This window comes from Emydura macquarii, unplaced genomic scaffold, assembly GCF_026122565.2.
Source record: "Emydura macquarii macquarii isolate MOO-44397 ecotype Brisbane River unplaced genomic scaffold, CSIRO-AGI_Emac_v2 contig_1551, whole genome shotgun sequence".
Taxonomy (NCBI): Eukaryota; Metazoa; Chordata; order Testudines; family Chelidae; genus Emydura; species Emydura macquarii.
In genome coordinates this window covers 19,445,506-19,471,018 of record NW_027131688.1, presented here as the reverse complement: position 1 = coordinate 19,471,018, position 25,513 = coordinate 19,445,506, and the positions used below count along the sequence as shown (strand labels likewise).

At 42.6% G+C, this 25,513-nt stretch overlaps 1 protein-coding gene across 7 annotated transcripts in view; it reads right to left on the bottom strand.

The window, feature by feature from the left end:
* PPP1R13B (protein phosphatase 1 regulatory subunit 13B) overlaps positions 1-25,513 on the bottom strand; it is a 145,318-nt gene that overhangs the window by 2,281 nt on the left and 117,524 nt on the right. For 5 of the 7 annotated variants that reach the window (XM_067554984.1, XM_067554981.1, XM_067554982.1 and 2 more), the window contains 8 exons: positions 21,482-21,595; positions 19,521-19,690; positions 17,898-18,399; positions 16,475-17,235; positions 14,533-14,670; positions 14,311-14,444; positions 2,618-2,784; positions 1,422-1,621 (listed from right to left, as the gene is read on the bottom strand). In XM_067554984.1, the coding sequence (XP_067411085.1) occupies positions 1,422-1,621; positions 2,618-2,784; positions 14,311-14,444; positions 14,533-14,670; positions 16,475-17,235; positions 17,898-18,399; positions 19,521-19,690; positions 21,482-21,595 (2,186 nt within the window). The remainder of the gene's footprint in view (positions 1-1,421; positions 1,622-2,617; positions 2,785-14,310; positions 14,445-14,532; positions 14,671-16,474; positions 17,236-17,897; positions 18,400-19,520; positions 19,691-21,481; positions 21,596-25,513) is intronic. The other 2 variants (XM_067554983.1, XM_067554987.1) reach the window with 1 other exon arrangement.

Below are 25,513 nucleotides of genomic sequence, written 5' to 3'. Positions count from 1 at the left end.
ACAAAATGCCCCAATGGCAACTATTTGGGTGAAATGAGACACACACTGTGCTCTTAAACTTGCACAGAAAAATGATCAGACAAAAACCACCATATCACCTAACACTTTTCACGAAGTGATCACTCTCTGTGTCTGACCTCCCAGTCCTCATCCTCAATGGAAACCTGCACAACACCTTCAAACAATGAGCCTGAGAGACTGTCAAAACTTTTGTTAGACACTAAAAATCATGGAGTGAATGGAGACACTGGATTTATTGCACTGGCTTATTACAACAATCTACACCCCACTAAAACCCACACCTCAGCTTTTATTTTTTCCCCTCCTTTCTCCCTTATGACTGGAGAAGGTTAACAGGCCATTTTACCTTGAATGGTCCCTTGAAATATGGGTTAGCTACTTATGCTAAACAATGTGTTCCATCTCCTATTTAGCTCTGACACTGAGTATGTTTGCCAGATTTGAAGAAAAGTTCTGTGTAAGCTTGACTCTCTCACCAACAGGAGTTGGACCAATAAAAGATATTACCACACCTACCTCAACTCTCCTATAGCCTGGGACCTACACAGCTACACCACCACTGCATACACACAGTCAGTCCCCTGTCCATTACAGAAGTATTTTTATTACTTGTATGGTATAACCCATGATGTGCTAAATGCTTTCCAAACATTGAGAAGGGGAACAATGTATCCTCCCGAGAGCACAATTCAAGCACTGTAAGTAAACAAAGGGATGGGAGGGTAAAATAGTATGTGATATGTATGATAAGCACACTGTTATCATCCTCGGTCATTTGTTGTTTTGAATCAGGTTCCTTACCTAAATAACTAACTCTATTAACTATTTTTAGTTCCATTCTTCAGCAAGTGGCAGTAAATGGATATAAGTAACTTCCCATCATTTTATGCGGTCAGAAAGTGGAAGTCTACCTGTTGCACAATTCTGACCTGCGTTTTGGCCATATCTAGCTTCTGGGCAGGTGAATGCAACACATTTTGAAACTCCCATAAGGACTGATCCCTGCCACAAACTTGATACACCCCAAGTATTTAAATGTCTTCATGTGCCAAATATCAAGGTTGCTCACAACAGCCACCACACTGTATTTCAGGAGCCAGTTTTTCCTCTGAGAGAGAAAAATCTCACTTTTTAGTATTATGTTACAAATCAATTAAAGTTATAACCTAAAAATTTTCAGGCAGCTTAATGATTACTGTTCTGTTTACTGTACTGGGTTAGATTCCTAACTACAGTCTGTCTTTTTCTACAGCATTAATGCTTAGAGAAGGTGCACTCAAGCCCTGGGAAAGAGGGATTGCCTTCTTTGTGTCACTCTGCTGCAATGATTAACGTAAGGAAAAGTGTATCAGTAGGTTCAATTCAAGGGAGAAGGAAAGAAGAAGGTTAAAGTAACTTACCCCCAAAAGATTTTTAGGCACATAGCCTTCTTTATCATTGAGGCGAGCCCACCACCATTCTGTCTCATTATCATCCTTGCGTCTCAGGATAGTAATGGCATCTCCTTCATGGAATGACAACTCATCATTATTCTGGGCTTCATAATCCCACAGACCATACACTACTCCTTTGTTCATAACTCCCAACTTCTCCTGTACTCCTGTTACCAAGAAATAAACGGTAAACAAGAACATTACAGATGGTAAAGTACCTTGACTTTATTCATTTGGGATTTTGGGTCCTCCTTTCCAATGGGACACGTGACCAGAATGAAAATCTCTCGAACAGTTAACTGAATAGTCCTGCTGCAATTTAAGCTTGTCATTGTTTCCATTATAAAATTAATTTTTTTTCCAGGAATTTAACTTGGGCATAAAACCTGATATGGCATGGAACTTTGCACAGAAGGTTGGGAACATGGTTTTTCTTTTAATTGCACGTGTGTAAAAATTAATTGGCCTTATTCTAGTTGAAATAAGGGTGAAAATCATTCATACTAGTCTCATACACATTCTCTAGCACAGCAGGTTTAGAGTTCTTTTGTTTTCCTTCTCAACCTAGTTATTGCAAGCTTTTGCATACATCATCACACTGTTTTGGTGCATCTATCACACTTTGCAAATCTGCTGAAAAGGGTGTGTTAAAACCCTAAAAACTTATTTGAGTTCCTTATGATGATAATAAGGAACTCAAATAAGTTTAGATCTTCAGCCTCCTGGTGTGGTCTGCTATAAGTTTGAGAGACCCTGACAAAATTCCATGTCAAATTTACATGACAACACCCCTCTAACTCCCAAAGCCTGTAATCATTAGAACTTTCCTTAGAAATGAAGAGAAGTTTAAAAATCATGCACAATGCCACAGGAAGCCAGTGAGCTGACTTGCAGTGGGAGGTGTCACAGCCAAAGAAACAGCCAAGAAAATATTTTGGCACCAGCATTTTTTCAATGGACTTGGGGGGGGAGGGGGTCAGGGGAGAAGGGCAATGATAATGTCAAAGGCATAAACAGGAGGATATTGTAGTAGTCAGTGTGGGGATAGGACTAGAACTTAGACTAACAACTTGGTAGTTGAGATAGAGAGGAAAGACTGAATTTCAGAGAAGTTATAAAGGTTTGTAAGGGGAATTATTAAGCATACACATTTGGCAACTTACCATACAAGAACTGGGAACACTGAATATAACCCTCCTCCATCTCCTCACACTTGTCCGCAGCAGTTTCTATATCACTAATAGTTGAAGCAAAAATTGCTGCCCCAGATTCTACAAGTAGTTTACAAAGATGAACACTATTGCAAGAAGCTGCACAATGCAAAGGCGTCCTGAAATAAAGCCAATATTTAGACATCAAAATGGGCCAGGAACCCTACAAATCCAACTGCAACATAGGGTTCAGACATCCTTTAGAAGTTAATTTTGAAACAAAATTATGTTTTTACTTATGCTACATACATTCTACACATAACAATTAAATAAATAACTTAGGGTGAAATTCTGATCCCATTAAAACGAAATGGGGCAAACCAATTTTAGTGAGAATGATAAGCTCTTTGTTAGCTTTAAAGGGCAGAGAGGCTTGTGCTGATGAGAGAGTAGAGAGCAAGGCAAACTCTCAAAGTACTCACATACACTACAGAAGTGCTGCAGGACAAGGAAACGTTACTCATCTTGTAACTGGAGTTCTCTGAGGTGGGTTCTCCCAATGTATCATGCACTTCAGGTTTGCACATGCACGCCATGGGCCCAGGACCAAAGATTTTTCCCTCACTGTCCATTTGCCCCATGCATGTGCCCATGCTCTGCTCTGAAGCTATAAAAGGGGCTGCCAGGTTGCTACCATTTTAGTTCCTTCACCACCACTAGGCCTCCGTTAGGGGAACTGAGGCAGTAGCGAAGGAGGTGAGTAGTGGATATAGGGATAACACATCTTGAAGAACTCCAGTGACTACAAAAGTGAGTAACCCATCCTTTGAGTGCCTATCCCTATGTATCATGCACTTCAGGTGATTCACAAGCAGTGTCTATCTCTAGAAGGGGGGTACACAGAGTTCTATGTCACAATAGAATACAGAACTGTTCTACCCAGGAAGGCATGTGAGACAGCTGTTTGCACCAGTGCATAATGTCTTGCGAAGGTATGCAGAGAGACCCATGTTGCTGCTCTGCAGGTATCAATAATAGATACATCCTTGAGGGAGAATACCAAGGTTGACTGGACTCTTGTCAAATGTGCTCTCACACTGCTCTCAAGAGGGATATTATTCAGCTCATAGCAAAGAATGACGCATCCTGAGATCCATTTTGACAGCCTCTGAGTGGAAATGGCCTCTTCTTTCATCCTTTTCACATATAATACAAAGAGTCTAGGAGATTTCCTAAATGACTTCATCTTCTGTAGGTAAAAAAGGCAAGACCCTACACACATCCAAGAAGTGCAACATCACCTTTTCCCTACTGGTGTGTAGTTTAGAATAGAACACAGGAAGTGGATGCTTTGACTCTGACACTTCAGATGCAGTCTCGTGAATACCTTATTCTTGTGGAAAACTGTATTGGGAAGGCAGAGGAGGTCTGCAATAAGCACTCCTAACTTCCCTACTCTTTTGGCCAATGTGATTGTGCCTAAAAATGCTACCTTTAATTTATAAATGCAGTAGCGAGCAGGATGCCAGCAGCTCAAACAGCGCTTTTGTCAGAGTAGATAAAATCAGGTTCAGGTCCAAGGCTGCTATGGGTTTTGCCACGGGAGGGAAAATTATAACCAAATCTTTCAGGAATCTAGATGTGACAAAGTATCCACTGGCAGGTATATCCTGAGGGAAGTGAGACTGTGTCCTGTGGATTTTAAAGATAATAGGTAGTCTAGCATGCACCAAAAACTTGATCGTAAAGGGGAAATTCCTAAACCATTTCCAGTTCACCAAGAGGCATTTCCTGGTAGAATCCTTTCCACAGCTGCTGAGTAGGGCCTGGGATCTGCCAAGCAGGCCCTTTCTAGTTCTGATGTCAATTCAGATGCCATGCCCCCAGGTAGTATGGTTTAGTTGGGGTGGGAAATCCTCCCCTCATCCTGAGACAAGCAGTGTCATGGGGGGAGTAGATAAAAGACTGAGCAGATAACTGCAATAACAGAGGGTACCTAAACTTATGGGTCCAACCCGGCACTATGAGAATGACATAAGCCTTGTCTTGTCTGATTGTTCTTAATACCTTCAATAACGGGAATTGGGGAAATGTGTACCTCAGGGTCCACACCCATCATATGAGGAAAGCATTGCTCAGAGAACTTAGGTTTCAACTCCCTCTGGAGCAGAACTTTGTACCTTTTGTTCATACTTGACACAAATAGTTTTGTAAAGCCCACATCCAAATCACCTCCCACAGAGCTGGGTTGTGCAGCTTCCACTCATGCTCTTCAGAGAAAATATCTGCTCAGGGAGTCCACCAAGGTGTTTTGGACTCCTGGCAAATGGACCATAGCAAGGATAATCTGCAGAGTTATGCAACAGTTCCAGAGGGTGATGGCCTCCACACACAGCTATGGAGTCCACTCCTCCCTTCTTGCTGACATAGCAGACCAATGTCATATTGTCCAATAGCACCTGGACTGAATTAGGTCGGTAGGATCATCTCGCGGAGTCCTTCCTGCTATCGAAGAGGACATCTCGTGCTAGCATGAGAATGTTCATCAGCAGTACAGGAATCCATCCAAAAGTCAGGCTGTCACATGAAGCATCTGTGGATCGGGGTGCACAACTCTGCCATTGTGTTGTGTGAGCAGTTCCGGGAATGTCAGGAGGGGGAGTGGAGGATATTTCAACATATGGAGAAGCAAAGGAAACCAGAAGTGGTGAGGCCAGAATGAAGCAATCAAGATGACCATCACCCACTCCCGTCAAAATTGTGAAGGACACATGGCAAGAATTTTAGGGGAGGGAAAACATAGTTGAGCTGGTCTCACCAGTTGACGACCAGGGCGTTGCCCTGTGAATGGGCAGCACTCCCCTTGAGAAGTACTGAACACACTTGGTGTTGGCCTGAGATGCAAAGAGGCCCCTTATCTGAGTTCCCGTTGACCATAGCAGCCTGGATCACCAGGAAATTAGGAGGAGGATGGGAGAACAGAAACTCAGACCGCTTGAGGGGGGAACACTACCTCTTTTCTTCCCCCTTCGGGAAGTGCACGTGGCCAGGGTATGCCACACAGAGTGTGCCAGTTAGAGAATGGCATCGTTGATAAGTAGGGCTACTCTGGCTAGTACCAATGCATGCAAGATGTCTAGTAGTTGGTGCTGCCTGTCCTGCACCTCCTCCAGCAGGATCTGAAGGGCATTAGCTATTCTCCTGAGCAGCTCCTGAAATTGATGGTAGTCATCCGGGAGAGAGGAGGGCATCAACAACACAGTCGTGTCCGAGGATGACGAGGGAAACCTCTCTGGATCCATCAGTACCATCAGAGCCGTGCTGACTTGTGTATTGTCCAGCCCCAGATTCAAAACATCTACTCAACAAAGGACGGGATGGTGAGACAGGGAATTCCTCTGGGTTGATTGAGATAGTTCTTAAGGCAAATATTGGGGCCACAAGCTCCAATATGGCCAACCTGGTCGATCCTGCTGTTGCTGTCACAGTACCCAGGGAGCCAGGTATTAAGAACGGAAGCGGCGGACTATGTGTAGCGTCCAATCCTCAGACTCAGAGGAACCGTAGTCTTGTACAAACAGGGATGCAAATGGGACCGACCGAACGAAGTGTGTTGTAGGAACACGACCAGAGGGTGACAGATCCAACAGAAGGGAGGGGGGCAAATGGACCAGAATATGTGGAGACCTCATCCGATCCTGGGCAAAACAGTTCATGAGGTCCAGGAGCACATCACACACTGCTGGTGGAGCCGATACAGGAGGGGTGTGTGGTTTGGGAACCGGGACGAGTGGATCTGGTGAATGGTGACTTCTTCTCGCTCTTATAGGCATGGGACTCCATGGTAGGAGGTGCTTTCCTGGATTGCTCAGGCTGATGTATAGGGGGGTTCCCTGGCCAGGATCTAACTGCAGCTCCATTGCGACCTCCATGAGGTGCTTCTTAAGACATAGGGCCTGGTCTTCATAGATACTGACAGGGAAGGAGAGCCAAATATTGCACCTGGACGTGATATGGACTTCCCCCAAGGAGTACAGTCAGCGTTGGTGCTTGTTGCTGAGCAAGAACGAGCTAGGGCATGAAATGTAGACCTTGAATCCCAGTGTCTTTGGCATAATCCAGTACCCAGACGTGGGGGAGAAGGGGAAGAAATCTGGCAGGAAACCGTCGAAGCGGCATCTTAATTAAAGTCCTTAATCATGCAAAAATTATTACAAACACTAAAACTACTAAAAAAATCTGTAAAATCTGAACTATATACAAAAATAAAAACTTTTTCTGGTAAGTTTGGAAGAGTCATTAAGGACAAGAGAACAAGCAGAAGCTCTGACTCAGACCATGCAGTGGTGAAAAGGAACTGAAGATGAGGTCAATCTATCCTGCCATTTATCACCTTGGGTAAAACCATGAGGCGAGGCGAGGCAATGCAAGGGTGCATGCGTGGACCAACGGACACTACTACTTTGAAAAGCTTCAGCTCCTGGCACATGCACATAACCCTTAGTGGAATACAATAGGGACTGTCACTAGAAAAACAATTGAACAGGACCCCTAAACATATCTTTCCAGTCTGTCTTCCCACCAGGCAATGTAGGCTAAGAGTCTTTGGGGAACCATGAATAGCAAGTCAAAACCATCTGCGTAGCTATATACAGTCCATAGCCATGTTTGGATGTATCTGAGGTGAAGCTTCCAAAATGGGATCACATAGAAGCTTGTGACCATGTAACTCATCAGGGCCAGGCAGGACCTGGATATTCTGGGACTCATCCAGATTTGCTGTACGAGTCCACCAATGGTAAGGAAGACGTTTTCTCGTAAGTATGCCCTGGCCAACACTGTGTCCAGCCTTGCTCCAATTAATTCAATTATTTGTGTTGATTCCAGGATGGACTTCTCCAATTTCATTCTGAGACCCAGTCTTTTGAACAGATCTAGAAGCGTGCTGGTTGCGTCCTACATTTCTTGATAAAAATGTCCCTTTAAGAGCCAATCATCCAGGAAGAGATAAACAACCACACCCTGATGACGAAAGTGAGCTGCCACCTTAGCCAAAGATTTTGTCTCAATTGTCTAAACTACCAAAAAGAATGTTGCGGTACAGGCTTGCAGAAAAGCCTCAGAAGGGGTTTAAAATTCTGAAATTCAATGGTTTGGTTGTTTGGGTAATTGAAGAGTGGTGTCAGTATCAAAACATTTTGTAATATTTAAAATAGTGATAAGTTTTTGAATAAAGGTTTTATTTATGTAGGGATTAGTAATGATAGGATCCAGCAAGTGACAGTTGAGAATGACAGTTGGAAGGGGGATTCCCTCCTCTTTATGTGACCCCTCCCTTCCTTGAAGCAAAACTCCCTCCCCCCCACTTCTTATTAACATAGAAGGCGAGGCTAAGTAATGGATTGGTTTACAGTGTTCTTACATCAGAATCTAATTAACATAGCAGGTGCAGCTTAATTAGCATATTGGGAGGGGCACTTTACATAAGCCCCTGCCCCCCTCCCTTTTTCTCCATATGTAACCCCTCCCTTTTTCTCCATATGTAACCCCTCCCTTCTGGGTGACCTATAAACTGATTGGCTGAGTTTGGGTGACCAAACTGTATATAAAGCCCACAGCTAGCAGAGTAAAGCTTTGTAAAGAGCTGACCTCTCAGGCTGAGAGCTGAACTGGCAGGACCAGAGATAACTTGTGGCAAAGAAGAGGCTCTGTGGCAGACCACAAACAAGAAGTAACATCTCTGTGGCAGCTTGCAGGAGAACATCTCAGCAGCGGTAAGCATCACTGAAGAAAAGGTGCGCCTGAGGCTTTAGACAAACAGGCTAACTGAGTCCCCACTCTGTGTCTAAGCCAAGGTAATCCTTGCATCAGGAAGCTGCACAGGCACCTCTTGGGTTACAGACAAACAGGCTAACTGAATCCCTGCTTTGTGTCTGAGCCTAAGGTGATCCTTGTGTTGGAAGAGCCGCACAGATGCCTCTGGGTTACAGACAAACGGGCTAACTGAGTCCCCGCTCTGTGTCTGAGCCTAAGGTAATCCTTGTATCGAAGAGCTGTACAGGTGCCTCTGGACTACAGGCAAATGGGCTAACTGAGTCCCCCCTTTGTGTCTGAGCCTAAGGTAATCCTTGTGTCAGTTTCTGGACAGAGCAGAAGGACCTTTCCAGATGAATAGAGGGATGTTTTAAAGGTTGTGTAAGTAAAGGTCACCTGAGTCTGCATGTCAATAAAGTTGGATGCCTGTGGTCTGAGTGAGATTCTCCCTCTCTACCCATCCAGCAAGCACCTGATCCATGCTTGCTGGATGATATATGTTTAAGTATAGATGTTTATGGTTTATATAGAGTGTTAAGTATATTATTTTTAGATTAATAGTGTCAAATATTATAGTGTTATGTTATATAGTGTTAAGAATATAGATGTATTATTGTTATAGTATTTACTTCTATCTCTATTTCTCTTTTAATGTAACCATTCACTTCTAAATAAACATTATATCTGTTTTTGAAGTATCACAGCTTGTGTATTCTACCTTGATCAGAGGGCTGTATATGTGTCCTTTCAAGGGAAGGCAGGTTGTCTTCCTGGAAATTCCACCACACCTGACTGGCAGTAGTAGGGTAACTCCATACTCTAAAATCCTCCCGGAACATCACCACTGATAGTATCATGGTGCAAACTCTCAGTGCTATTGAAAGTCTGAAGGGGAAGACCCAGTAATGGTAATTTTGACCACAAACCTCAGGAATCTGTGAACGGGGTAGATGTCCAGGAGAAAACAGGTGTCTGGGATTGGAGGCCATGAACCAATTTCTTGGATATAGTGAAAGGATAATTGAAGACAGTGTCACCATTCTGAACTTCAGGCAAGAGACAAACTTTTTCAGTTCTGAGTCCAAGATGAGACTTCATTGCCCCCATCTTCTTGGAAGTGAGGAAGAACTTCAAGTAGAATTCCTTCCCCCTTGCTGCTGGAGGCACTAATTCTATCGCCCCTAATTGACAGAGTGACTCTACCTCCTGTAGAAGAACTCTCTTGTGAGAGAGGTCCATGAATGAGGGAAGAAAATTATATGGCATATCCCAAAGAGACAACCTCTAGTACTCATCTGTCCATCATGATCTCTATCCAGGCTGAGAGGTATCAAGACAGTGGCCCTCCAAAAGATTTCTGTGGGGGGCAGTGAGGGAGAGAACTAAGGCAGTTGTTAGAGCAAGGTTCTCAAAAGTCCCATCAAAACACTGATTTCAGAGCTGCATTGGTTGTGAGGCAAAGGACAATTACCCCAAGCACCCTTCCTATGCATCCTCTGAAGCTTGCGGGACAGCTCATACTGCTACTGATGGCAAAACACCAGTGGGGTTGGTCTTTATCTGATCTGCGGCTTGCTTGACTTTTGCTTCATCGCAGCCGTCTAAACACTGAGCAAGTGGAGCATAGCTTGACAGTCTTTCTACAAGTAGAGGGACTCATCCATCTCTGAGTTAAACCAGTGTGTCCTACTTGAACAGAAGGTCCTCCTCCACCATTGTTTGCACCTCCTTTGGGATCCCTGAAGAAGAGCCACAACAAGCACCTCATTTTCGCTGCCGTCGCCATGGACTTAGTCATCTTGTCCACTGCATCTAAGACTGTCTGGAATCAGAGCTAGCCACCAGGTTTCCCTTGTCAATCAGGGCCTGAATCTTCTCCCTAGTATCCTGAGGCACCTTCTTGATGAAGTCTGTCAGCTTGTTATAGATGGTAAAGCCATATTTAGCCATAAATGTTTGGCCGTTTGAAACCCAAAACTGGAGGGAGGCCGATCAATATGCCTTCCTCCCAAAGAAGTCCAACCTTTTTTTTTTTTTCTCCACCCGAGGGGTCTTCCGCGAGACCTCTCCGAGCTGCCGGTCTTCTACCAGGACCTCCTCCGGACCTGGAGGATGGTCTCTGCCTCCAGGCCCCCTTTGGTCCCCGAGGGGGAGGATCTCCTTGCGGAGCCCCTGCTACACAACCCACAACTCGGTATGCAGGTGGCGGAGACCCCCTCGGTGCGACGGACGCTGGTCCTGGCGGGAGTCACCAAGATCGGAGACCTCCTGGACTACGACCAGGGGGACTGGGTGGACCCCCATGCGCTGGATCAGCGCATGGGGCTCTCCACCCTTCAGACCCCCCGGCGCGTACTCCAGGAGGTGAGGGCAGCCTTGCCCCCCGCTGCTCACGCCTACCTCGAGCGGGTCCTGGGAGAGGGTGCTCCCTGCCCGCCCCTCAGCCCCGGCCCTCCGGCACTCTCCATAGGGCCCTGGCCCCGCGAGCCCGCTCGGCCCCCCCTCCCTATGCCCCGAGCCGGCTGCATGATATGCAGCCGGTCCTTTTCCGAACCGCGCCGAGAGACCACCTTTACACGCTCGTGCTCCATACCCTTCACTTCCCTGCCCTCGCGTCCCACCCCGACACCAAATGGCGGGACCTGTTGCCACCTCTGGAGGGCGGGGACCCCCGGTGGGCCAGCCTGTATGCCACCTTGACCCCACGGCCCGCCGGGGACATCAGTTGGTGGCTCCTTCATGGAGCCGTGAGCACGGGCATGTACTTGGCGCGGTTCACTCCCCGCCCCGACACCTGCCCCTTCTGCGGCACGAGGGAGACCCTGGCGCACACATATCTGGAGTGCGCCAGGCTGCAGCCCCTCTTCCGGCTCCTCCAGAACCTCCTGCTGAGGTTCTGGCTGCACTTTTCCCCGCACTTGTTTATTTATGCAAACCCCGTCCGTGGCCCCACGAAGTCACGGGACCTCCTCGTCAACCTCCTCTTGGCCCTGGCCAAAGTCACCATCTACAATACCAGGGAGGGGAGGTTGGCTGGGGAGGCGCCCTGAGACTGTGGGGCCTATTTCCGTTCCCTTCTCCGTTCACATCTCCGGGCAGAGTTCTTCTGGGCGGCGTCCACCTGCTCCGTCAACACCTTCTGGGAGCGGTGGGCGCTGTCCGAGGCTCTCTGCTCGGTGTCCCCTTCCAGTTCCCTTCGTTTATACCTCTGACCCTCAAGCCCCTTCCTGTTTTTACATTTGTTGTCCCACGGAATCAGTTGCTTTCTAGGTCTAGTGGCTCCTCCCCTTAGGCTGGGGGAGGGGCCTTGAGCAGTTCCTAGTTCGCAAATAGGAAAGAAGTCCAACCTCTTTGCTTCCTTTTCATGAGGCATAGACCTTGCCTGTCTCTGCCTACTACATCTGGTGGCTCCTGACACTACCAAAGAGTTGGGAGGCTGATGAGAGAATAGGTATTCCAATCCTTTTACAGGTACAAAATACCTCTTTTCAGCCTGCTTGGCTAACCCTCCCACATGTGGGGAGGTGGAACTGTGGCAGGTGTTTGCCAAAAAGTGTCTTCATAGGTTTTATGATGGCTTTGTTGCGTGCCATTCCATTTGGTCCTGAGCTGTGCAGAATGTCTTGCAGTGCATATAGGGCTTCCCAGACTTCTTCCAGGAAAATATGTATTACCTTGCAAGGTCCTGGAAGGCCTTGGAATCAGCAGGGTATGGCAGTGAAACAGGAATCTTGGTTCCTGTTGGTCCTCTCCTCCAAATTGTTGTTGTGACTCCTGAGGCTGAGGGTGCTCTTCCTCTACTCTGCCTTACACCACCAAGGATCCTCTGTTCCATAACATGGGTACATCAGATGATAGTGTCTTGGGTCTTCCAGGCCCCAGTACTGCTATTGTGGGACCTCATACCCCCATGGTGCAAGGCCCCAGGATGATGGATACCAATATGTACATGGAGAGTTCTTCATGGCACAGGAGTACTGAGACATGTTGGACAATCCTGAGACATGCTGGACAATCCTGATACCCTGTCTCAGCTCAACCGCTGTGAGGCACTCTCTGGGGAATAGTCCGGGATGGGTGTCTCCCATGTTCTTCTTCTGATGCCAATCCCAAATTCAACAGGAGAACTTAGTCCAGGAGGAGGCAGTGATGACCTGCTTCTATTTACTGACGGTACTGGCAACAGTCTAGTTTAACCCCATCTCAAAGATATGGACAGTGAGGGGTATTGCAGAGATAGCTATACTGACTGATGTCCTGGTACTGGACATGGGATTCCAGATAGTATCACAGTGACTCTGATTCCAGAAATATAATTAAGTCACCCAGTGGTGAGAAACGAGCCGGAGAGGATGGAGTAGTTTCTGTAACTCAGGCTGTTGGTGCAGAGAGAGCCAGATCTGGCAATGCCAACGCAGCAGCTCTTGATGATGCCGAAATACCACTCTTGGTACTGGAATGTGATGTGGCCTTACCTTCTGATGAAGTCCGAGATTGGTCGTTCCCGTACTGGAGCATGAGTCTTCCTGACTTAGTACAAGATGGGGACTTTTGCCTCCTCTTAGAGGACTTGGAGAGGAAGGACAAGAGGGAAGGTTATGGGAGCCCTTTTGTCTCTCTTCCCTGTTTGCCTTGGCTCTCCTCACTCAAGTCTTTTGGAGCTGGTGGGGGGCAACTTGGAAGCAGCCAGAGCTGCTGGAAGGAATGTTCCTACCTTCTTCAGACATTTGGGAGGAGGGGAGGTCTCCCCAGTCAGTGCCTGTCACCATTCTCGTGGATCTCTCCATGAGGAATCTTCTAGGTTAGAACTCCCTTGACTGCTTTGTCCTCCTTAGGAACAATCTGCAGATACTACACCTGGAAGGAACAAGAGTTTCCTCCAAGCAGTCCAAGCAAGTGTTGTGATAATCTGTAACCAGATTATGGCTTTTGGCAGTGTACATAGTTTTTGAAGCCGGGGATCCTTGGCATACTTCTCCACGCTGCTGTTGGAAGAACTGGAGGGTGGGAGTGGGATGTGGGAGGGTTAAAAGAGAAATCACATTGCTCCACACCCCAGAAGTGGGAATCCCAAAGTTTAATAAATCAAACTCCAAAAATCTATCCTAACAAGACTAAAACAACAACTAAGACTAACTTTTAAAAAACTATCTACAGGAAAAGCTGAAGTAGTCAGCACGAACACTGAAACTTCATCCCAAACAACGAGCAGTAAGAAGGAACACATTAATGTGGTGGTCTGGCAACCCCCAGTGTGGAGCATGACAAGAATGGGGGCACATGTGAGAATCAAACAGATACTGGGAAAAATAACTCCAGTCCTGGGCACATGGACAAACTTGAAATGCATTACACATAAGGACAAGCACTCTAACTACATATTAGGATCAAATTTTTTAAAAATTTCCCTTTTTAAAATCAGTGGAAAGTTTTAAAAAATTGATGACACAAAAAGGACATTATAAAAAAGAATATATATTGAAGTATTTTTAATAAAGTAATTCATTACTAATACTGCAAAATTGTAACAATCCATGGACAAAAGGATCCAGAAAGGTAAAACCACTTTTTTGGATAAAAACGGGGAAGGCTATATATTTCAAGCCAAAATTATTAAATATATGGGAGACAAATTAGAACTATACAGTTAAATATAAACAAAATACAGTAGCATTTACTTATTATTTAACAAAGTTTGTACATTACATTTAGGTGAACGTTTAGTAAAGTCATGCATTTCAATGCCTCAATCATTAAGAGTTTACAAAAAGGTAATTTGGTAAATGTATAAAGATCTGATCCTTAGACAGCTCTCCACTAAATTTCATTTTCAAAACACATCAAAACTGAGTGAATTGGGAATCTGAAGTTAAAAGTACCAGCACTCTTACCATCCATCACTGTCTGCTGCATTCACATTTACACCAAAATCAAGCAGAAACTTTACAATGTGGTGATGGCCAGCACACACTGCATTATGCAAAGGGGTAATTCCTTCATCATTGGGTTTGCTGGGATCATCAACCTATGGGAAAAAATTACAATGCTTAAGCCAAAACCATTTCCTTCACTGAAAAAAAGTGGAAGAGACTGACTGCATTTAGAAAAGTTACCTCATAAATGATCCTTTGTACCAGATCAAATTCTCCCTCCAAAGAAGCATCAAGCAGGAGGGCTAAAGGGTTGAACTTTACCCTCAAACCATGACCAGTTCGTTCAGAGTTAGGTTTCTTTAGGTTGGTACGTTTGGTCTGGGTAGAGGAAAAAGCAGATGTCATTCCAAGTTGCATAAATATAAAAAACATTCAATTTCATTTTAACCAAACAAGCATTACTGTGCTCCCAAAGTGCTGATTAAGCTCTATCACCATTTCCATTATAAAACCACAGTGGCAGATATCAAGCCCTGAAAATATTAATTTTATTCAGTGGAAATATGAAAGTAATTCCAACACAACCAAGAGATTACTGTTTAAAAGAAAATGGTTAGAAGGTACAATAGGTTAATATTTAGCTCATCCCTCATCTCCAAATATCATAGTTTTAAATCTCATCTGACATTACAAGTGAAAGTGAATCTGGTGGGCTCATCCAAGTCTCTAGCAAGACTTTGCTCTCATTGCAAATTAAACAATTCAGCATGATTGGCAGTCTCTGTTCAGGAGAATCTCATGTTTGAACTATCAGGAGTAGTGTTCATTACAGGTTAGGACTGAGGTACATTAATTTGCTAAGCTGTTTGTAGTGGGGAAGGAAAGCTTGCACAGCACTAGACTATTATATGTGTTGTTCTAGCTAACGGTTTCAGGAGAAACATGGTCACAAGATCTGAACCATTTTAAAATTTGTTTTGTTAGACAATATTTTACATCACTCAGCTGCATTTTTCCCAGGCTCCAGCAAAATGTTTTAGCAATTTGTGCTTTATGTGGACTACAGGCTGTAAGGTTTTGAAATGTGTGTTTTAAATTACTGTTATATTTAAGTTTGGAAAATAAAAAGCCTACTGGCAGTAGATACTATTCAGAATTATCGCTCCTTCTCCCCAAAATACCCTGCATCTGTTCCCATAGGGAATACATGTAAGGCCTGGTGTACTCTGTAGCCAAGCTGGATCTAAATTCTTCAGCAAGGTCCTTGGATTCTGTGACAGCTTTAGATAAATGAAAAAGTAGATGTGCCCACAGTATTTAATGTGAAAGTGAATAATACAATCATAGCAGCTAGCGAATAATTGTTTTATACTAAATTCAACGTAGTCTAATGCTGTCCCCACATTTTCAATTCTCAACATTGTGCAGATTTTGGTAATGACAAAGCCAAATAGTGTTGTAGATAGTATCAGGTTGAAGCTGGAGGTTTTGGCAGCTGGAAGGAGGTAGTTGGGGGTTTTGGCACCCGATGAAGCACAGAGGGTAATTTGGATTGTGGGATAAGCACATTAGATGGATATTTCTGCTAAAATAAATTAGAAATGTTGACATTTATGTTGTCATTTTTAGGGTATACTGTTAATTCCCCATTGAGGGGAATATGGGTAATTCACACCTCTCAGAGCTGTTTTTTCAGATTGTCTGCAGAATTAGGAAAGCATCACTCTAGCAGCTTCCACTCAGTTTATGTTTGCAACCCTGAAGTCTGAAAACAATTTTTAAAGTGAAGTCTGACTCTGGCATTCAATTCTTGGCAAGGAGCAATTTCACACAAAGTTCTGCAGCTAGATGATACACACAGCCCTGAACATGCAAGATCATTTACAAAATACGTGCATTATTTCTTAACAATCTAGCCAGAATTACATATCAACCAAAATTAGTACAGAAACAGCATTTCTGTCAACTTATCCATAGGAATCTTCCATGGTGCTGTACTCATTTTCCCTTTATTCCTTTGATACCATAAACCTTACACTATTGTATATCATTTAGCATAATCCCATTGTCTTCCAGTCACTGTAGGGGTAATTTACTGTATAGCTACTTCTAAAGGCCCAGAGTAATAAATAATATAATTTCTGTATTGATGTAATGAAAATGTATTTCTGTCATTACTTACTGGAGGAAGTGGAGGAGGAATAGCTATTGGCACAGGAACATCATCTTCTACTGGAGATGTGACCTCAGGTATGGGACTGGGTGACTGCTCAGTGGAAGGGACTATAGCTGGATTATTATTATTGTCTTCAGTTGTCTCAGATGTTTGGTTAGTGGTTTCAGTGCTAATCAGTTCCTCAGTGGCAGGGGAAGGTAATTCATTATCATTGGCATCTGATGAAGGAGGATCATCAGGAAGAACATCCGTGGGTTGCACAGAAACAGGTTCTTCAATATTGCCATTGGTGCTAGTGTTTCCATTATCAACATCTGCTAAGGTGCCTATAAAGTCCGGTGGGTTGCTTGGTTGATAAAAAGGAGCACTTTCTATTCCTCCAGCAAGTGTATTAAAGCGCTGATACAATAACTTCTGTATATTTGGTCCACTGGGACCTTCAGGTTCAGTGATAGAACTACGCTTCTTTAATGGCCTAGGAGCATTGGCCAATTTTCTTCTAAGAGCTTCAAGGTCAGCATCACTTTGATATCGTAGGGGTGAATGCACAATAGGTGTAAGCTTAGTAGGACTGAGAGGGCGAGGAATGTTTTCCACATTGCTATTTTCACCAGATGGTGGAATGTTTTCCAGCTCTTGATCTTTTTCAGTGAACTCAGTCTGAAGCTGAGACTGGGGCTGTGATGTGTGAGTGGGCAAAGATCCATGAAGGAATGGTAAAGGTGATGGAGAGGTTGAACCAGACTGTAGAACAGGTTTTCCATAAACTGAAGAGAAGAAAATAAAACAGTGAAGGATTGTTCTGAAATTATATCAAAAAGGTTATGCAATAAGATACGGGATGCCAGTGCTGCTGTTTGTTCATAAATCAATACAGAAGAAAAAGAAGTCAATAGCTAGCTTATGTCATAACTTATCACCCAGTTGGCTGATCAAACTAGGAAACCAATACTCATCTGCTAGTGATGGAGATACTTCTGATAGAGGTATAAACTACTCATGGACAAATGGTAATAGGAGGGTTGTTTACGAAAAAAGTCCATCAGACACTATATTACTTTAATCAATCTCTTTAAAAAAATGTGGAATACATTACATCTAATATCCATATTGTTCCAATAGTTTGTATTTTTTAAAATAAAGACATCACTCAGCACATGCCTTTTTGCCAACTTAAAAACTACAAGTGAGGTTAAATTAATTTTGTGATGCCATACTGTTTGAATAAGAAAAAGCAAAAATCTCCTCCTTTCCCCAAAATGTAGACAAGTTATTCAAGCAACAAAAACAATGCTTTTAGGGTAACTGTATTTACATTAATCTCAATTAAATTATTATTTATTCTGTACAGACAGATGAAAAAGAAAGTCCACTGAGTAGTTTCTTAACAGCCTATTTCAAAGGGAAAGGCAATAAATATATATTCTACCTGCTTTTACTGATTTATTTAGGGTACTGTATACAGCCTGTTGATAGTTCTTTGGTGGTGTTGCTTGCTGAAGATACATTGAGTAGATGGAACTGGAGTTCACTGTTTGCGGTCCTTTTCTGGGGGACTGAGGCCTTGATCCTTTGTCAGCTAGAAAAGGCCTGATAGCCACGGTTAAAGGGAGCTCAGGCCTCCCATCTCCGCCAGGAAATAGGGAGGGACCGGAAGGTTGATACGTAGGGCTAGGAGGTACAGAAATTCTCTGTTGTATCTGTTGTGAGGAACTAGGCTGATGTATATTGCTCGATGGTGGTAATGGAACAGGTCTTTGCCGATTTGTTATACTGGAACCAGGTCTTGGTAGGCTGCCATCCTTCCGCCTTTCCAGTGAATTTGTAGAACCTGTTCCTAAAGGAACAGGGCTTGGATAGGTTCCATAGTTTTGAGGCAGCTGCTTACTTACACCAGGGATGGTCGGTGGCACTTTCCCCATATCAAGGCTCTAAATAAAAACAATAAAAGCAGTGTATGAAAAACTGGGCAGACTGCACCATCTCACAAATAAAATAATCATGAGCAAAAACATCCACAACCTAACTAGTTAGATTCATATTCCTTGAAGAACAAAGAATAAATTATGTATATTTACATACACACACAATTATGAAGTATGTTTTTAAATTTACTTTTAAATTTAGACATTATGCTTCTAGGAGAATTTTCCACAGAAGACTCAAAGTTCAAGAGAATGACCATATATCAGAGAGAGAAGGAGCATGAACACGCCTTATAAACCCAGTGTGTAAGATGTCTCCAATTGTAATATGTCAATATGAATCAAAACAGTATTTGTGTCATCAAGGGTCCAATTTTCAAACTTATGTGCCTTGCTTTAGGCACCCAATTTTGCAACTTTGACCCCAAAATCCATTTGGTAATATAGTACAGTAGAACTACATTCCACTTGAACAAAATAAATTAAGACAAAGTTTTGCATTCCTTGGAGTTTACAGTCTAAGACAAATACAAACCACTGGACAATGGTGCAAACACAGGAGGATGCAAAAAGACAACACTGTCAAGCTCACTGTGGGATGGATTTTCAAGTGTTTTTCAAAAAGGATTTTGAAGGACAAGACGAGGGGTGGTGATTGGTGGAAAACTGGGAAGCTATGTTAAGTAGCAGCAAGTGGCAACACGAAAGGAGTGAAACTGAGAAGGGAGGAGGAGACAAAACGTTTAAAGGGAGAGGATTAGGAGCAGCAAAGAAATTTAGGAGGTGAGTAGGAGAAAGTTAGAGCAGAGATGTACATGAGTGGCAATACACAGGACCCCAAACGTGAGGGAGAGGAGTTGAAATTTGATGTGATAAGATACATGAAGACAGTGAAGGAATTTGAAGAAAGGAGATGAAGAAGATTTTATTAGTGACATTTTTGATAAATAGAAGGGAAGAAGTGAGATGAGCAGAGACCTGAGGTGAACCCTGCCAGCGAGACCAAAGATAGAGTAAAAAGTTTTAGCAAACAAGTTTTATAAAAACACTACACAAATTTGATAGACATTAGGAGGTTCCTGGTTTTTAATGCAGCAAAACAAAAGAGCACCACATACAAAACCCACCAGTTTATCAGTACTTCCTAATCCCGAAGATGGCAACGGCTGACTGGATATAGTTCCTTGTTTTAAAGCAGTATCCATGCTTGATTCCTTCCAGTCTGCATTGGAGATTAGAGGGGGTTTTACCACAGGGGTTGAACTCTGTTTAAGTGTTGGCCAGTTTCCATCATTAGCTTGAAACAGAGAAAAATGTGATATTTAAGATTACCCATGCCCATCACTGTAAACAAGCAAAGCATTTGAAGTGGAATCAATTATTCAGATTAGTTTAATTACAATGGGATTAAATGAGATACCAAAAATCAGATAAACTCTCATTAATGTCAATGTCTGATTCAGAAGAACAGAATAAAAGCTCAACCATCAGGAACAACAGGCTATTCATTACCCTTTGACATTTAAATTAATTATATTAAAATCAGCTCTAATGATACAGATGGTGAACATTTTGGAACTAACTGCAATTTCTGCTATCAGATTCCAAAATTAAACTTTTTTTTAAAAAAGTTCATCTATACGTAGAAATATGCCACTACATTCAATATTTGATACATTTTGATGAACTACCAAGATACAAAGCTAAATTCTGCAATGTATCGATTATACCAATGTATATCATTTATAACTGCATTAACTTCAGTGAAGTTTTTCCAAATTTGCACCTGTATAACTGAACAGAATTTGGCCCCGAGTCATTGATATGTAGTAAGTTATAAGTAAACACCTGTTGTAGCTATGTGGTACAACGCATTAATTCCAGTAAACAAAAACCTTCCGAAGTAGACATTAATGCCTTTCTTTTCTTTCCACGACCCTCAGTGATTATAATAGTGTTTCTCCATTAAAGATTTAATTTTTCAGAAATTAGTTTTAAATCAGTCGAAAATTTCAAGTCACAAGCATATTTATTCATTGTATGCAAAAATATTATGCACAATTGCATGTAAATTGAAGCAGCCAACGCTTGACTGAGTCCTTAACGCTTTAGTGTAGAATTTTAGTAAATGGAGGAGACAATTTTCACTTTTTATATTCCCAACTAGGATCTATACTATAAGACAATTTTTAATTAGTGCTTTGTTCTCCCATTATTTCCATTCCTAGACTCACTTTTGTTCTACGAGGTGGATGTGGTTGTTTCCGTTCCCCCACTGCTCTGTAGTGACCACAGCAAAACAATTGAATAGTAGTACTGATGGCCCATGAAAGAGGCAAATAAAGCCTTACTTTACCAGAGGATGGTTACTGAAATGCCAAGTCTTACGTGGAGAAAGCAGGATTTATTGAGATTCCTGGAACCCCACTGTGAGGAGACCAAATGAAGGTCAGCGATACTAACTGATAAAGCCTTCCACTTCATTTCAACTTCACAGAAAAATTCTATCTAACTTGGCTTCTCACTGGTCCTTTTTCCCATTTTCAGATTTGTCACCATACTCTATCTAGTACAGTTTTTTTCAAAGACAATTTGACTGCTACCCCGCAAATAAGCCACATAACGAACGGTGTGTTAAATGCAGTGCAGTTAACGTCATTCATCTTAGGGCCTCTGAACCTGAGCCGCTTTTATTTAACATGCAATTTCTAAAGAAGTTAAGAATCTGAAGACTGTTCAGCCACATACATTTCCACCATGCCAGTCCACCCACATTCAGAGTCTATTAGTTCAGGAATCTGTCTTAACCCTAGCCCATATGATTATGTGATCTATTTTCTATCCTTTCCTCATTTGAAAGTTACACCCCCGGCACATGAACTGGCCTAATAATTATCTTTGAATTATCTTTTAAATTACCTTTCCTAAATGTTCCACACAAAAAAGTTACAATCATCTTTTAATTTCAAGTCAATCTAGGTTGAATTCTTGATATAATTACTCTGGGATAAGAATGTTTTTCTGATTGTTAATTTAATACAGTTAAAATAATCTGGATTTTTTGCCCAAAGCACTTTGTATAACATACAGTCCAGAAACTGCTTTTCATAGTTTGCAGAATGCCAGGAAGTGCTGTAGTCAGGACCGACATCAAGATCTGACACTGTCCATGTACTGTGCACCTTGTTTTTATTACCATCATCTAGTTAACAAGAATAAGACCAAAAGAGACAAAAGTCAAAAATACACCCCTCTAAATAAGGGCAAATTTTCTAAACGTGAACAATGCATTGGATTAATATTTACTACATGATATACCCAAGATGTTCTTTAATTCTAGTATGTTTGTTATGGTTCCAGGTCATAGATGAATTCCAGCAGTTCCTATATCCTATCTATACTAAACAAAAGAATGAAGATTGAGTCATACATTTAGTGGTTAGGAATGAAAAGAGGGAAGCACTAAATTTATTTAAGAGGTAAGAAACAGCAAGATATCCTAAATATATTTCACTCATATAAATACTGGTTTAAAAAGAATGCTCAAGGAGCTAGACAGTTGCACAAAAACATGCACTGAGTATAAAATTTAAATCTTTAGAACTCTAAGGACAAATGCATTTATCCTTAGAATTCTAAGGTGAGGAATGGGAACCAAATACATTCAACCTATGTCCCTCCTTCTTGCCCTCTAATCTCTCTGGTGTCTCTTTTAGCACTGATCTATAGGGTTCTTTAATTCGCACCAGAACGGTGTACGTTTTAGTCTGCATTAGTGTGTCACACACTAACTGGCCCATGTGGATGCTGCTGGTGTGCACTAAAAGTTCCCTAGTCCACACTAATGTAGTCCCACAGCACTATGTAGTCCCACAGCACTATGTTAACATGCATTAGGGAACTTTTAGTGAGACTGTTAGAGTCCACGTGGGCCAGTTAGTACAAGACATACTACTGAGGATTAAAATTTACACCCCTCTATTGTGGCCTGCACTGTGTAGACAAGCTCTTGGTTTCCTTCAGCTTCAGAATACACCTGATCTCATCTTTCTGCCCCCCAAATCTCAGTCAAACACACCTGCCAAGTGTCATGCACCTTGCATGGCATACATGCATTGCAGACTGCCTCTCACATTACCATTGCCTAAACTGAATGTCAAACATTCAGCTAAACTGCAGTAACAGCCTGCAATTAATTACAGCTCTGGCGGCTAGAAGCTGCAAGGGAGAGATGCTGAGCAAGTAGCCAAGCAGCTGCTGTCTGCTGGTCCCCCTCCTGGATCAGAACAGAGAGGAAACTGCTGTTAGAAACAAGCAAGCCCTGACTGTGGCGGCAGCAGCAGCAAGAGGAGGCAAAGGCAAGGACAGAAGGTGAGAGAGATGCAGTACTTATTCTAGGCTCCTCTACCCAGCCAGTCCCCTAACTCAAGACAGTCCGGTTCACCAAGCTGACCTTCTCCCCAGACAGGTCCCAGCTGCCCCCTGCTTCTACCCAGTCCTCAGACACCCCATGCAGTTGCCCATAACTCCCTCAGTATCACAAAGCAACTTCCAGATAACTCCATCTTCCCCCAAGACACCTCCACCAACCTAGCTGTCCCCTGCTTCACTCCCAAACAATCAAGTTATTCCCTTGGATACTCCCAAAAGCCTAATTATCACCAGCTGCCCCCCATATCCTTTACAAACCCCAGCCATATTCAAATCCTTCCCCTCCACCGAGACCATCATCTTCCTTCAGCTACTGAGCTTCCCCCCATCTTTCTGTACCCCAGCCACTCCCACCACCCAGCTTCCATTAGTTAGTCCCTCCTCCAGCACTCCCACATATTCATCTAATTATTTGGTCATTTTACTAGTATATTCTAATAGGAACCATTTGCTATAAACCAATAATCTGAAGATAATTTGTTTCACTATTATTATTATTGATGATGATGATGATGTTTAGGCCTCTTATAGCACTTTGTATTCATAGACTTCAGAGCACTTGATAAACAAGAGTTAATGCTTATCCCATTTTACTTACCCTCAGCCATGTAGCAATTGAACTGCAAAACCAAGGGTGAAATCCTGGTCCTACTGATGTCAATAGGAGTTTTGGCATTGACTATAATTGGGCTGAGATTTTACCCCAGGATTATCAGATATCCCAATACCCAGGCCAGCAGACCATGTAAACCCTCATCACCTGAAACAGAATAGTATCTCCAAAGAAAATCTACACGACATGTCTCTCCAACATTGTGAATTTACTCTAATTTATAGGTTGAATGACCAATACAAAAGTTGTTAGTAAGTTTTTGTAACTATTCTTTCAGCATCTTTTTAGACCTAAATACTCAATGAGGCAAACTCATCCCTGGTGTAACTCAACTGGCAATACTAAAGGGATGAATTTGCCCCAAATCCATTTACTTCCTTTTAATCCCCAAATTAGCCTCCTAGCAAGTTTACGTTGTGACAGTGTATCTACTGCATACCAGGACACAGCACAATTTCCAAAACTGCTGTTTAATATGCATCTGTATGCAAGAGCTCAGATGACCATATTAAAAACTGGCATTCTTAGCTAGCCAGCAATCATCTATAGACTCTCAGTGCAAGGTGTCAGAGAGAGTAGGTGCCAGGCAGATGACACTTTGAACAGCAGACTGAAGAGAGGAAGTGGGAGGTGACAGAATAGGATCCACTATTATGTCTAAATCAGAAATCTTCCAGGTTCCTGGAGATTTTTTCACACACCCAAAGTCTGTCTCTACAGGACACAGGCAGATTCAGTCACACAGAAAAAGAAAGAAGGAAAAAAAAAAGTGGTGGAAAAATTACAACATAATGACAATGAAGAAGTTAGAACAGGAAAACTCAAATGCAGAAATAAAAACATGACACAAAATAAAAAAATCTCAAATTTGATGTTTTTCTAGCAGTGGGTAGACAATATTTTCACATATAGCTCTTTTGAAAAATCTGCTTTAAAGACAATGTTATATGCATGTAAAGTAAGGACTAGTCTACATTACAAAACCTTAGAGAGAGAACAATCTTTCTTTTCCAGAAGGTCTAAAGTAGAGTAACCCTTTGTGAAGTTCTAGAAGTGCATATGCAATTATCCCAAAAAATATTAATATTTACAAATAGCAAAATGTTGTTTGCATATAAATTGCAATTTATGAACTGTCCCTTTCCATGTGACAAGAGATTGAAATGCAACAAAACATAACCAAAAAATGGAGTTGCTAATCTTTCACTTCATCCCACATTTAAGTCACCATACAGTTCCGATTTGATTTTCCTCAAGAAGTATTGTGACAGGGTATGCACAATCCTATCATTGAATAAATGAGGAAGAAGCTAGAAGATTTTGTACCACATTCCACAAAGTGAACAAGGTGTCCATATTTGATGTCCATCCTATTCCTAGGTTGGAATAAGCAACTAGGTATGGTAGGAAAAGCAAAATATCTTAACTCCCTTGTTTTGACAAAAGGATATTGACAGATCACTCATACTACAGTTGAGATAAAACTGCCTTTTTAACTCCCATTGGGTCATTTCACCTCCTGGCTCTATCTTTTGGCCTCCCTGTTGCCCTCTTATGTTCCAGAGATTCGCAGACCATGTCCTACAGCTGCACACAAAATATACAGCGGTATAAGGAAGTGGTCTTTAGTTCTGACTGGGAATTAAGCACTTCCGTCTTAGCAACAGACCCTACTTCGTGGAGAACAAGGTTACGGCCAATCCATTTAAACATGCCCTTGGATGAATGCAAACTAAGTACTTAGGGTATGCCCTATGGAATGGTTCTGCTCCCCATCCAGGGAGCAAGATACAAGCCTTAAGGTGTTCAATTCCAACCACCAGAATACAAGTATGGTATTGCCTAGATATTACAGATGATTGGCTCTGGTGGCTCCTCCCTCCCACTTTTGGATCTCACTTAAAAGATAACCCAAATCCATATCCTGTGGTCAGAGGCTTAGGACTGTGCATTTCTCAGTCTTAAGGAGATTCTTTGTTACCAACCCTTTCTTCAGAGTTTTGACTTTACTAAGACATTTACAGACAAATTGCCCAGTGCAGAGAGCTCTGGGAGAATGTGAGCCAACACATTCAA